Source organism: Nicotiana tomentosiformis, chromosome 2, assembly GCF_000390325.3.
Source record: "Nicotiana tomentosiformis chromosome 2, ASM39032v3, whole genome shotgun sequence".
In the NCBI taxonomy this organism is placed as follows: Eukaryota; Viridiplantae; Streptophyta; class Magnoliopsida; order Solanales; family Solanaceae; genus Nicotiana; species Nicotiana tomentosiformis.
The window spans coordinates 84,301,256-84,316,201 of record NC_090813.1 but is presented as its reverse complement, the minus strand read 5'-3'; the positions used below and the strand labels follow the sequence as shown (position 1 = coordinate 84,316,201).

The window sequence follows — 14,946 nt, the reverse complement described above, 5'->3', positions numbered from 1 at the left end:
CTAGTATCTAAGGACTCCATATCCAGTTAGCTCAAATAAAGGTTGTCGCTGCTGTGGAATACTTTCCCTCAGTTTTATAAGCTCAGGATCCTCGTGTTGTCGCTCTTTCACTTCAGTAACAAAAGAAGATTTTGCCGTATTCTGAACGAGAATGCGTCCACCCTCTGCATCTACCAAACGCACCTGCAAACTAGCTAGCTGGCATAGATATTTGGTCATCTTGACCTTATCAGCTTCAACATGGCTTAGACTGCCCATGGACTTCCGGCTAAGGGCATCAACAATAATATTAGCTTTGCCGGGATGATATAAAATATCAACATCATAGTCCTTTAGTAATTCTAGCCATCTTCTTTGTCGTAGGTTCAGCTCCCTCTGTTTAAATAAATACTGAAGGCTCTGGTGGTCGGTGAAAACATCAATATGAACCCCATATAGATAATGCCGCCAAATCTTTAGGGCAAATACAACTGCGGCTAACTCAAGATCGTGCGTAGGATAGTTCTGTTCATGTTTTCGCAACTGTCTGGAGGCGTACGCGATAACCTTACCATGCTGCATAAGAACACAACCTAGGCCAATTCTCGAGGCATCACAATATACAACATAACCCTCGGTGCCATCTGGAAGAGTCAAGACAGGTTCCGTAGTAAGTCTTTTCTTTAGTTCCTGAAAACTTTGTTCACATGCCTTAGTCCACTGAAACTTAGCTCCCTTATGTGTCAGTTTCGTCAATGGTGCATAGATAGAGGAAAATCCCTCCACAAACCTTCGGTAATACCCTGCCAAGCCTAAAAAGCTACGAACCTCTGTCGGATTCAAGGGCCTCAGCCAAGTCATCACAGCTTCAATCTTTTGGCCATCAACTTTGATACCATCGCCGGTAATAACATGACCAAGAAAAGCTACAGAAGTTAGCCAAAATTTACATTTAGAGAATTTAGCATATAACCTGTAGTCCTGGAGAGTCTGCAATACAGCTTGCAAGTGGTCCGCATGCTCGGCTTCCGATCGTGAATATATCAGGATGTCGTCAATAAACACAATCACAAATTCATCCAAGAATGGTTTGAATACCCGGTTCATAAGATCCATAAAGGTTGCTGGGGAATTTGTAAGCCCGAAAGACATGACAAGGAATTCAAAATGGCCATACCTCGTCCTAAATGCTGTTTTGGGATATCAATATCCCTGACTCGTAGCTGATGATAACCGGATCGCAAGTCGATCTTCAAAAAGCATTTGGCACCTTGTAACTGGTCGAACAAGTCATCAATCCATGGAAGAGGATACTTATTCTTGATAGTGACTTTATTTAGTTGCCAGTAGTCAATGCACATCCGCAAGGACCCATCTTTCTTTCGAACAAAGAGCACCGGAGCACCCCATGGGGATGTACTTGGCCTAATAAAGCCTTTATCGAGCAAGTCCTTCAGTTGTTCCTTCAATTCCCTTAGCTCTACAGGAGCCATTCTGTAGGGAGGAATGGATATAGGTTGCACATCAGGAAGCAAATCTATAGCGAAATCGATTTCCCTTTCGGGGGGAATTCCTGGAAGCTCGTCAGGGAATACCGTCGGAAATTCATTCACAATAGGAACCGACTGAAGAGTCGCTGGCTCCTTATCTATATCCCTAACATGAACCAGATGGTATATACAACCTTTAGCAATAAACTTCCGAGCCCTAAGGTATGAAATAAACTTACCCTTGGGCGTGGCTGCATTACTTTTCCATTCAAGGACAGGCTCACCAGGAAAATGAAATCGGATCAACTTTGCACGACAATCAATATTAGCATAACAAGCTGCCAACCAATCCATACCCACAATGACATCGAATTCTAGCATAACCAATTCAACTAAATCAACAGAGGTTGGACGGTCATTAATTAACACTGTACATTCTCGATAGACATGATTAGCTATAATAGAGTCGCCAACTGGCGTAGATACCTCAACTGGTTGTAGCAACAACTCAGATCTCATGTCAAGCTTACCAGTAATAAATGGAGTAATATATGAAAATGTAGAGCCGGGATCCATCAATGCATAAATGGCATGAGAATGTATTGTCAATATACCTGTGATAACATCTGGGGATGCCTCTAAATCCTGTCAGCCTGTGAGTGCATAAAAGCGGTTCTGGCCACCACTAGAACCTGAGGTGTCTCCTCCACCTCTTCCCCTACCACGACCCTGAGTAGACTGTGGACCTGGTCGAGGAGCACGGACTGAGGGCGAAAAGGCTGCTGTGAATCCTGAAGGCTGAGCTGGTGTACCTCTGCCTAACCCCGGGCACCAGCTAATATAATATCTTGTCTGCCCACAATGAAAACATGCACTCGAACCCTGTCTACATTGACCGGTGTGCAGCTTACCGCACTGAGTACATGGAGGAGTAAGCTGTCTCATCTGTGCAGAACGCTCCTGTCGACGGCCCTCAGGCTGGCCTGAGCTCTGCCCCGGTCCTGACTGAATATAACGATCAAACCGCTGGCCCTGCATCTGTGGTGGGAAACTACCTGCTGACCGAGGTGGATATCGATGGAGTGGGGGCCTAAAATCAACTCGTGGCTCCATATAAGACCCCATAGTACGAGCCCTCTTACTCTGCTCCCTATCCTTGCGAGTATCATGAATCCGACGGGAAAGGTCCTCTGTAGTCTGAGCGAAAGCCTGTATGCGGGGAATATCTACATCATCCGATAGGGATGCAACCCTACAATCTCTAATCAGATGATCCCCCAAACCATCCACATAATGATGAACTCTAGCCCTCATGGTACGTACTATATCTGGTGCATACCTTGCCAAAGAAATAAACTTATGGCTATAATCCCTCACACTCATTTCCCCCTGCTTTAGGCTAAGAAACTGGTCAAGATGGGCCTCCCGAACCTCCCGTGGCAAATAATGGGCTAAAAAAGCCTCAGAGAAGTCCTCCCACTCTGCTGGCGAAGTATCAGGTCCTCTAGATCTCTCCCATGCCTCATACCATAGGACGACTACATCACGTAGTCGAAAAGAAGCCAACTCCACAGCCTCGGTGACAGAGGCATGCATCACCCTCAATACTCTATACATATGGTCTATAAAGTCCTGGGGATCCTCAGTGGAACTGGATCCTGTAAATAATGGAGGGGCCAAGTGAAGAAACTCTCGTACCGTCGAGCTTCCTATCCGATCTCTCCGGGCATCTGCTCCTGACTCTAGCTGTCGCTCATGAATAGAAACCATCCTAGTCAGCAACTGAACAGCCTCCCTCATCCCCTGCTCCCCAGTCTCTGATGGGGGAACAATAGGTGCTGGAGGTCCTGTGTCTCTAGCTGCCTCAGGTACCAATGGAACTGGTGAGGCTGGGGGTACTGCATCTCCCTGGGCTCCAACAAGTGCTGGGGAAGCTGAAACTAGGGGTACTGGAGACTCACTGTGAGCCTCTAAGGGAAATCTATCCCTCTGACCCGGTGGGGAACGACTGGTACCTTCTCCCGGATCCATACCTATCTCTCGTTGTGCCATCTCCTGAGCGTAGGTAGCCTGTTAGATAGGAAACACAAAGCACGATTTAGATTTCATATGTTCTTATAACTTCGCTCTATAGCACGATCTATTAATTGAAAGAAATGTAACCATTCCTAAATGCCTCATAGCCTCCTGATTATAAGTGTGGTGCACAACACACCCATAAGCAAGACTCTACTAGACACGGCTTGTGGACTCCCTGGGATACGACCTGCTCTGATACCAAGTTTGTCACGCCCCAAACTAGGGGAGGCACGACTGGCACTCGATACTGTATTCGATCGAGTTAGCCACTAAACATACTAGCTAACTAGACTGGGGGCCCAACAGATCGGGCAGCACAACATCTGAAATACTAAGCCTGGACCGTAAGGTTATGACATGAATAACAATAAGCCATATAAACATAGGTAGACAAGCCAAAATAATAAAATACTAGCTGGCCGACGAGGCCGCGACTGAAGACATACATGCCTACACACCTATATATACATGCCAAGCCTATGGGCTGGAGACTGAAAGCAGCAAAAAGAAACCCAGAATATTGTGTCCACAATAGCCTCTAAGAGTGTCATAAGCACTGTCGGGATAAGGCCCCAACTATACCCAAACTGTACAACAAAAGTAACCATCCTATGAAAGCTCCAGGAAGAGGTGGAGCTTACCAACTCACAGCTGAACCCCGAAATCCTAGCGGAGGGGTCGATCAGAGTCCCTACCTGGACCTGCATGCACGAAACAAAAATGCAGTGTCCCCAGGCAACGGGACATCAGTACGAATAAAAATGTACTGGTATGTAAGGCAGAAAGTAGAATCATACATAGCTGATGTAAAAAGGTAATAAAGATACCACCTGACACTGAAACTCTGATAACCTCTATGGCCGACATCCGATCTCATAGTAATAAAATATGCATGGTATGCTCGTGTAATCGTATGTCGTGAATACATATATATATTGATGTAAATGCATGACATACCCAACCAAATGCTGGCAATGGCGGTCTCTCCCGGTAGCTAACCGGTATCATATTGCCAACATGTGGCCATCTGTACAATATATATAGTCTTTCGGGAAAATAGGCCCCTTACCTCCGATTATAGCTCGAAGTCCATGCATAATATGTCATGTATGATATGAACTTTGAATGCACATAATAGGCCATAACAAGAACTTATCCAACCTTGACTCATTGGTACTCTTATTCTCATAATCTCATAATCACCTTCGTATCGCATACAAATGTCTCGTGGAACCTCATATCTTTTTTAATAAGTTTGAAAACTTAACTCGACTTTTAGAAAGATAACTTAACTCTGAATATGTTCATAAAAAACTTAAGGTGCTTCACTTAGTCCTTATACCTGATTTCTTGATAATTAGTAAAAGAAAGTATTTCAAAAAAATCAAATGTTTTAGTAGTTTAAACATAAAAATTATATTTGAGAATTTTGAAATCGACGTGTCACTTTAGATATTTTAAAATACACTTTAACAAGGAAGAAGGGCTGATCGCAAATACTAAATGCCTTTATTTTTAAGTCACACAACCCAAAGACGAATAAGAATTCATATATATGGACATATATTTAAGAAAGCCGACAAAATGACATATATAGATGTCGAATACCCTTTTTAACCGAACTAGTGGAATATCAACCTAATAGCATCATGAAAATACTTCAGCTACGATACCAATGCCTTTCACAGAAGGTCTTTCTAGCAACATAATAGTAAAATATCACATTTGGCGTCTTAGGAATTTCCCAAAATTCGTGCTAAAAGGAAGGACGAAGCTTAGCCTTAACATACCTCTCCAACGAACGTTCGTATGCCTGTAGTTCCTTCACGAAAGTTATTCTTTACGTCCTAAGCTTCGAAACCACTATATATATGCAGCTTATACGCACCTATAAACAGTTCATAAATGAGTTTAAATCGGTAGATTTGCCATATGACCCTAACTTGACGAAACGCCCGTAGAACTTTATAAAAACGATCATAAAAGAGTCCCAAGATGATTACCTTGGCAAACCAAGTGTAAATCCCGAAGAACCAGCAAGAACAACAATTTTCTATCTTCCAAAATTAGCTCCAAACACAGCTAATAGAAGGGGAAAACGATTGCAAAGCGTAGAGATTGCGCTTCTAGGCACGGGGGCAAATTTTAACGATAGAAATCGTTAAAAACGCACCTTAATCACTCAAGAACACCATAAAACCCTCTCTTAAGCTTTCTTACTATTTTGGGATGAAGATGAAATATTTTGGGGTCTTAAAAGTCGGATTTTCCGACTTATACCACTTATTTGACCCGATCTGGTTCGCGACCCGATTTCAGCCCAGACAATCCGCGGTAAAACAGTCATAACGATTTACTCCAATGTCGGTTTGATGTGAGATTTCTGTGGTTGCAAACTAGACTCGTAGACCTTTGATTTGGTAGGTTGTGAAACCCATAACACTTTATATATTAGGAGAAATGATCTGATATATTTGATCCAAAGTTTAGAAAATATATTAGAGAAATTTACGATAACTTTTGCCGACCTTTATTTCGCAACTTGCTTGACTCCAAAACTTAACATGTGACCAGTGTGACATTATAATACCTCATAAAATATTATTCTTAGCATATTATACACTCTTCGTCTTATCCCACAGGTGCAAGTTAAGTTAAACCTTCCGAACGTGCGGGGTGCTACCCGAGCCATTTCTTTAACCATGAACCTTTGTTTAAGGGATTCCTTTGACTTAAAGCTTTAGTTTAGTTCCTTGATATTACCATACATTTTCAGTCTTATTCTCCCAATGTGCTATACTCAATTATATATACCTAATATAACCACGCCACGTTACGTATATTACGTAAGAGAAGAGAGAAACACCTGGGGTCTCACATATACGAAGTCAATTTCCAGACTTCGTAGCTCAGCTTCGACCTTCAGGACAAGGTCAGTTTCAATGGGGGATGTATTGTTATGATAAGGCAGCTGAATTAGGAAAGAGGAGTAGAAATGAATAAGAAGAAATTAGAAAGAGGCATGTATTAGGGTTAGCTGATGGAGAGGTCATATGACATCCACGTGACAATAGCTGAGTATTAATGAAGGTAGACGACATCGTTTCATTAACAAAAGGGACGGTGGAGATTAGAAGTCACAATTGTGATCGAAAGGCTCAGATTAAACTCCAATAGATTAAATAAGTCATTGAAGGCAAAGAGCGGCAGTTATGATTCTGGTATTTTCTAACTATTTTGTCCTCTCTCTTTCTCTCTCGACCTCACTCTCTTCTTTTGTTCTATCTCTTCTCTTCCCCTATTCACTTTCTTCTTCCTTCTTTCAGGTTTATCCGCCATTGGAGCTCAACTGAGTTAGAGACTTAGATTTGTAGCCAAATTCTATTACATTCAACTGTAAATTCGATTGTAATTGAGATTCCCATCATATCAATAATACAAAGTGTTGCTGTTCTATTTCTCTCTATTCTAGTATATTACAATAGATTTGGTTGAAACTTGAAAAAATGAGATGAAACATAATTTTTGAAAATTGAAATTGTGTTTGGACATGCATTTTACTTGAAAAGAATTTGAAGTTTTGTGAGTAAAAAGCTTCAAAAACTACTATAGAACTGTTTTTGGGATATGAAGATTTTGTTTTCAAAATCTGCAAAAAAAAAAAAAAATGGTTAAAATCTGTAAACAAATAGATAATTGAAAACTAAATTTGAAAAAAAGCTCCCAAATTTTATGGACAAACAGAAGCTTACTTTATATTATTTTATTTAACATGATAATGATATTAGTTGAGTTTAAATGAAGAGGTAAGGATTTATACAACTGACTTCAATTTACTTGAGACTCAAGCATTTTTGTTGTTGTTGTTAAAACCTTCACAATTAGCACCAACAAGAGGATAAGTGTTGATGTTAGTTTTGTGATAATTCAGTGCGTCCATAGAAATTACAACATTTCTTCAAATTCTTCAGCATCTATTGCCCTGCACGACTATGCAATGAAACTGGATGAGATTTTTACCAAGTTATACTATTTTAAAAACTTATTTATCCTCATTAAAGAAGTTTTAACTTAATTGCAAGTTGATATACAATTTACCAATTATATATATTTTAGTGATAATTTAATATTCCTAAATTATATGGCTTTAATTAGCTTTCCAACGTACTCACCCCCAATCCCCATGTCTTTCAAATAATACACAGATAGCGTATCCCACCTCCCCCCATGTAACCAATCGCCCAAAATCTCTTTTGTAGAATTTATTTCAAGTTTCACATTCTCTGCTTCTACGAAAGCATTGAGATTTTGGTTGAAAATCGTGGTTGAAAATTGTCTAATTTGGCTTTTATTTAATCTGTTTGCTTGTTAACGGAAGTTTCTTTCTAACAATTATAGAGTTAGAACGTAATTAATATTGTGAATTTCATTGACAACCATTAAAAAGTTTCGAAGTTTTGAATTTGAAAATTAATTTTTTATTGGATTGGGTGTTGTTGCAAATGATTGAGAATATCTTTTGGAGTTTATATCTCAATTTTTAGAGAATTTTGTGAAGATTCGAGGTGGTTTTGGTTGGAATTTCATATTAAAACTCGAAAAAAAAGACTATATATATATATATATATATATATATATATATATATATATATATATATATATATATATATATATATATATATATATATATATATTGTATTTCGAGTGTAAAAATGGCATACAAAATATATACAATTATCATAATTGTATATAAATTGTATGTAAATTATAGTTTTTTACCAGATTCTATATAAAAAAATTATATTTAAGTTATAGATAAATTGTAGATATATTGTAAATTTTGACCGAGTTTGTATATATTTTGTAAAAAACTTTAGTTACTTTCCGTAAATAGAAAAACTTAGACAAAACCAGTTAAATAAATTTAAAATTTGGTATATATACGAAAAAGTCCCAAACTGGATTATGGGGATTTCTGGCAAGGTGGCGCTTATAGCCCATCCCAATTTTGTGACTGGCCAATCCTTCAAAGTTGGGCCGGGTTTTCCCCCCTAAATATAGAGGGGAAATAAAAAATAGCAGATTTACAACTGGTAATTAAAAAATAGTCACAGTTTCAAAAGTAATCGAAATTTAGTCATTTTTTCACGTAAAAATAAAATCTGAACAAAAATACCCTTAAAATCCGGAAATATTCCAGTATAATATGATTAAGTTCAAATTTATTTACATATGAGTTTCCAACATAATGTCATGGAATTTCATAATGTGTTGGAGTTCCAACATAATATGCAGGAAGTTTATATGTAGGAGCTCCATAATTCCGCATATTATGCTGGAACTTTCTGTGTGCTGGAGTTCCAACATAATATGCTGGAAGTTTATATGCAGAAGCTCCATAATCCCGCACATTATGCTGAAATTTTTCGTATTTCAGCAAAACATTAGTTATTTTTTAATGACTTTGTAAATATTGATTATTTTTTGATCACCAATCCAAAAAATGATTAGCCTGTGCTATTTTCACCTAAATACATGCGGATGGAAGAGTATCGATATGATAAGCATTATCTTTCAAAAGGTGAGTGTTCTCTCTTCCAAAATTGAATACAAAATTAGAAAACGCTGGTCTTGGCAAAACTCTTTTTGTGCTTGTTTCTGTTTCTAGTCCTAGCCAATATGAGTAGCCTTTCTGTATATACTTTTCTAGTTATGGATGACCTTCTACTAGTCAATCTTATTTTATTTATCATCACAATTCACTTTGCACCTTTTTTTTTTTTTGTTGTTGCTTAAATACGAGATATTATTATTATGCATGAATTTAAAGAGAGTTATTACAATCCGGGACTGATCTTAACGAAGCAGTCCCTAATAAGTCTTTGCGAAAAGTAGAGAAAGCAAATAAAGGTGGTTCACTCTAGAAATGATCTTCACACTCAGCGTTAGTAAGTGAGTTACAGTTGCTCCCAAACTGCGCCAGTGTGTGCGCCACTTGGTTTCCTTCACGGTAGACATGCCTAACATCTGGCTAGCCCAGTGCGTCAAGCAGGAATCTGTAATCACAAAGAAAATTAGTATTAGCTTTGTTGTGAAGTTTGTCCTGTAATAGGTAGAGTAATACCTGGGCTGGCAAGCTATTTCCACTATAATCGGTGTTCGATTTTTTGTGAACTTTGCATCTTAATTGGTATCCCTCCGTTCCAACTTATGTGAAAATATTTTCTTTTTAGTTAGCTAAAAAAATATGACGACTTTTTAAATTTGAAAATAATTTAATTTAATTTTATAAGAAATTTTTATAATCATACAAATATTATGAAATATTTAAAACTATAAATTTCTAAAGTCTGGCCCAAATGTTATGCCATGTTTGAGACCACAAAAGTTCAAAAAAATTATTTCTTTCCCAAACTCCGTACTTAAACTTTGCCTCATGAATTAGAACGGGGGAGCATTAAGTTCAAACCTCTTTCTCCTAGGTTACTCAAATATTCCCTCCGATTCACTTTAATTAATTTTTCGACGTTTTTTTGTGATCTATAATATTTGATTTTTTTCAGATATCAAGAAGGAATTAGCGAAGAAATTAGCTTCATTTTTTCAATGAACAAATTAAGGTTAATATGGTCAATTTTATTGTTAATTAATACTAAAATATGAATTCTTTAATATGTGTGAAAACAGTTAAAATCAATTAAAGTGGACGGGAGGAATTAGTCTCCTAGATTGGTCTGTGTGATGTGTAATTCAATTTGACTCATATAAACTTTGATCACTTTTTTTTTGGTGCCAAGTATATTTATTTAAATTAATTTTTTTGACAAACTAAGAATGAAGTACCTATAGGGCATCAATCCAATTTCACTAAACATAAGACAGAGGAAACAATACCCCCCTTTACAAAAAATGTATGAGATATAAAATAGTATAAAGAAAAAATTTATCACATTTTGTTTTCGAACATAGAAGGTTTCATCGTTATTTAGTTTGTTGCAATGTGTTAATAGGTGGATGGATAATGGCAGCAAATCAAATACTAGTAATTTATTCCATGAATTAAGGCTTGGTTCAATGATCAATCATATATCTATTAAATAATTAATAGTCAAATATTTAGTTGTATATAAGATAAAAGCTAGGACAGGTTGTCGATTTTATTTTCCAATATTATATTGCAGAATAGTAATTGCAGCTACATACCTATTTCATAGGGGCGTTCAAAACCAAACCGAAACCGAAAACCGAACAGAAATTGAAGTTTAATGACTTATTGATATCGGGTTATCGGTTTAACGGACGGGGAACGGATTGAAATTTTTCTATTAAAGGCTTATCGATTTGGGAGTGGATTATTCAATTTTCTTAACGGATAATCCGTTAACCCGTTAAGAATATATATATATATATATATATATATATATATATATATATATATATATATATATTTATTTTTATCCATATTACTGCTCTGGACAATTGCACGAAGTGCAAAGTGAATTGTAATGATTTATTTTTATCCATAAATATGAATTGATATTCTTGGATGTTGTTTCTTATAAGTAGTGGGTTAATTAGTTATCTGGGCAGAGGTATTGTCCAAACAGGTTTTTAATTATTACTCCCAATTTGTATGTATGGCACTTTTAACTTTGACCCAACAAGCTTGTTCACTGGAACGAGTTTCATATATTGAAGAAATGTCTCAAATGTGTTGCTGCTGCCGGAACTCGTGGAAATATGAATAGTTATCTTTCTGTGTCTTATATTTTTACTTCGGTTTATTACATGATTTACTAATTAAAAAAGCACAATCTAAACCGATAACCGCCCGATAATAGCTAAACTGATACCAACCTGCCCGATATCTCATCGGGTGGCTAGCGGATTAATACATTTAAAAGCCGATAACCGATAAGCCGAAGCGTTAAGAGTAAATAACCGCCCGATAAGCAGCCCTACCATTTCACATCAGGGGCGAAGCTAGAGTGTCCCGAGTGGGTTCGGCTGAACCCAGTAGGTTTGGTTCGAACCATGTATCTATCTTAAAAAAATTATTGAATATATATAAATTATTAATTTAGAACCCAGTAACTTAAAACGATTAGAATCGCGAACCCATAAACTTGAAATTCTGTCTCCGCCTCTGATTCACATGGTTAACTTTCATTGGATAAATAAAATAATCTTGTACCAGATAACATTAGTAAATACACATAATAATTTAAAGTTGGATAAGTATTTACACATCTCATATTTTCACCAAAATAATGAATGTAAGGTATGTATAATTAAATATTAAAATGAGATTACATATTGCTTAACCGTGAAAAAATATGAATACAAAAGACATCATAGTTTGTGTTCATTGGATCGTGTGCGGATCACTATATATTTACTATTTAGATTGTCTTAAATCTCACTAACGACTTCTTCTGTTTCTTCTTTTCTTCCCTTATTACGCGCTATTGTCATTGACCATAACACAGAAGAAGAATACCGATAGCAAGTAAGACACCATAATGGGAGAAACCCGCATAGACCCGCAATATGCCTCGCTCCGCATCAATCTTTTTTAAAATTGTTTCAACTTGTCCCGTCCCGTTTGCCATCCCTAATGTTGATATTCGAAATTGTGTTTTCTTATTTTGGTTCTTAGGGGACGTTTTATTCAAGGGATTAGATGAAGATTTTGAAATTAAATGTAATTTGTGTTTGGTTGGAGATACTAGTTAAAATTAATATTATTTTTATATCAAAATTTTGATATAACTTACTCATATAAAATGTGGAATAACTTATTTCTGATTTTAATTCCAGGATTACAATTCTAGATTATCCTGGTTTTGAATCAAACAAGCCCTTAGTCCAATTGGACTGGCTTCTTTCCTTTTAGATAGATATTACAATAATAATATTAGGATAAATGAAATAAAGGGATAAAGTTTACCAATAGCAATGAGTTTTTTTTTGTGTTCAAAACAGATAATTTTATATACTAGTTAGTTGTTCATTACAGTGGGGTGGTGCGGTGCCATGCACGTATCCACAAACAAGGAGTAGTCTAATGCTACATTACCAATATTACATACTTGTCTTTCTTTCAAAAATAGTTCCTAGGGTGTTTGTCCAAAGCATTTCATTGACAAACACCGAAGCAACTATCAAAAAGTTAATTTCTGCTTCCCACTGCTTTCCTGGTTCATTTGCCAGTTTGTCCGCCACTCTATTTGCCTCCCTGTAGGTATGACTTACTGGTGGATGCCCAGAGCTGCTAGGAGTGACCTGCATTCACAGACCATAGGATCATAAATCAAATGACCATTATTTATGCATTGAATTATCTCTGTTGAGTCTAAGTTAACCTCCAAGGGTAAGAGATTATTTGATGCTGCCATCTTTAGCTCCTGCATAAACGTTGTTAGATCAGAATGGAGTGTATTAGTGCAATGTGTATTTTCCATGAACCCTATTACCCAGTCCCTATTGATGTTTCTAATTACGCCTCATATACCTCCTCTTCTTTCATTTTGGTAGGTTGCACCATCAGTGTTTAACTTGTAAGACCCCCTCCTCGGTGGATGCCCGTTCACCCTTATTACAGGACTTGGTTTTTTTCCTTGGCAACCCCCCACCACATGTATGAACTCTACATTTCTAAGTATAGCATTATTATAGGGGACATGCTCTCTCTTGTTATTGAAGCAGTTATTCCTAGTGCGCCAAATTTTCCATAGACAAAAGGGAAACGGTTGCCTCAATTTGAGGAGGTTGTTGAAACTCTGTTGTTTTACTCTACTGAGGGTGTAGACCCACTGATTTTGGCCAAACAAAAGGTTTGGGATGCTAAGGATGGATTGGTTATGTTGGGAGAGTTCATCCCACCATTGTTTAGCATTATCACAATTGATGAGGGTGTGCTTTATAGTTTCCTCCTTTTTGTTATAGAAGAAACACATATGACTTATATTTATTCCCCTGGAGTAAAGATACTGGCTAGTAGGGAGCCTACCATAAGTCACAAGGCATAAAAAGTATTTGATTTTATTGGGAATCTTTTGTGACGGTTTTGCCCCTGTTGTTGATTCTGATTTACAATTAAGGTATAGGCAGATTTGGTTGAAAATAACCCATTCCTAGTTTGGTTCCATACCATACTGTCCAATTTCCCAGAATTGTCATTGATTATGGTAGAATTGATGGTGGCCACTACACTTTCAGGAAGGTTGAATGATAGATTATTGAGGTTCCATTGGCCATTAGAGTAGCAAGAGGACACTCTCAAGCACTCTTCACCCCTGTTAAGGGGTCCATTGATAATGGTGTTAACGGGTTCCATGTTAGGGATCCATCTATACCTATAGAGGTTAACTCTATCCCCTTTATGAACTACCCACCTGGTAGCTTTGTTGCACACAGACCACCCATTCTTAATATTTTACCAACTCCTAGAGGCTATGTGCATAGTAGGGTTCCTACTGGTGCAGTGTTTGTGAAACAGGACACTTGCCCATATTGCATTAGGGTTATTATACATTTTCCAATCCAGGCCTATATGAGTGTTAGTATTTTTAAGCTTAGTTATGTGCACACCCAGGCCTCCTTCCTCCCTAGGTTTAGTCACCTTTATCCACCCTACCAGGTGCATTTTCCTCCTAATAACAGTGGTACCCCACATGAAGTTCCTATGGATCCTATCAATTTAGTTGCACACCTGGGTTGGAAGTTTTATGTACTGCATTTCATGACTGGGAATGCATCCTAGTGAGGAATTAGCTAGAGTAGTTCTCCCTGCCGTATTAAGAAAGTATATTTTTCAGCCTGCTAGCTTAGCCTGCATACTATCAATGATGAGCTGGAAATATCTGTTGGTAGGCCTTTTGTGAAAGATGAAAAATCCTAGGTACTTACCAAATGATTTGCAAGCTTTGATGGCCATGCTCCTGGCCAATGTATCTATTTTTCCCTGGTGACAGTTTGAGGAGAAGACAACTTTGGACTTAAGTGTGTTAACCATATGTCCTGATTTACAGCTAAAATCATTTCCATTATAGTGGTACAGTTCTTAGAATTTGCTCTAGCAAAAAGGGTCAGGTCATCAGCAAAGAATAGATATGAGATTTTGGGTCCTGTGTGGCTAATTTGAATGGGGAACCACCTACCAGTCTGCACTTGGTCTTTAATGCTTCCAGAGAGACTCTCCATATACATGATGAAGATGTAGGGAGACATGGGGTCTCCCTGTCTAATGCCCCTACTAGGGTAGAAGAAATCGGTCCTATAAGGCCTCGAAAAAGTTTTCCTAAAAACTCGGATTTCATGATGCCGAAGTAGGCGTAGAGGTTAATAGTAGTGGAAATTCTTCGCGACGAGCTTGCTCGCCGCGGTTTGGACTTTT

At 37.6% G+C, this 14,946-nt stretch overlaps 2 protein-coding genes across 2 annotated transcripts; both read right to left on the bottom strand.

Annotated features, from left to right (window-relative positions):
• Nucleotides 1-2,045, bottom strand: LOC138905179 (uncharacterized). Its single transcript, XM_070193684.1, has 3 exons — nt 1,400-2,045; nt 552-905; nt 1-293 (listed from the first exon to the last, which is right to left on the bottom strand). The coding sequence occupies exons 1-3, from the start codon at nt 2,043-2,045 to the stop codon at nt 1-3; spliced, it is 1,293 nt and encodes a 430-aa protein (XP_070049785.1).
• A 72-nt stretch (nt 2,046-2,117) lies between these two features.
• On the bottom strand, nt 2,118-3,065 carry LOC138905177 (uncharacterized). The gene has a single exon (XM_070193683.1). The coding sequence runs from the start codon at nt 3,063-3,065 to the stop codon at nt 2,118-2,120; it is 948 nt and encodes a 315-aa protein (XP_070049784.1).
• Nucleotides 3,066-14,946: the final 11,881 nt, after the last annotated feature.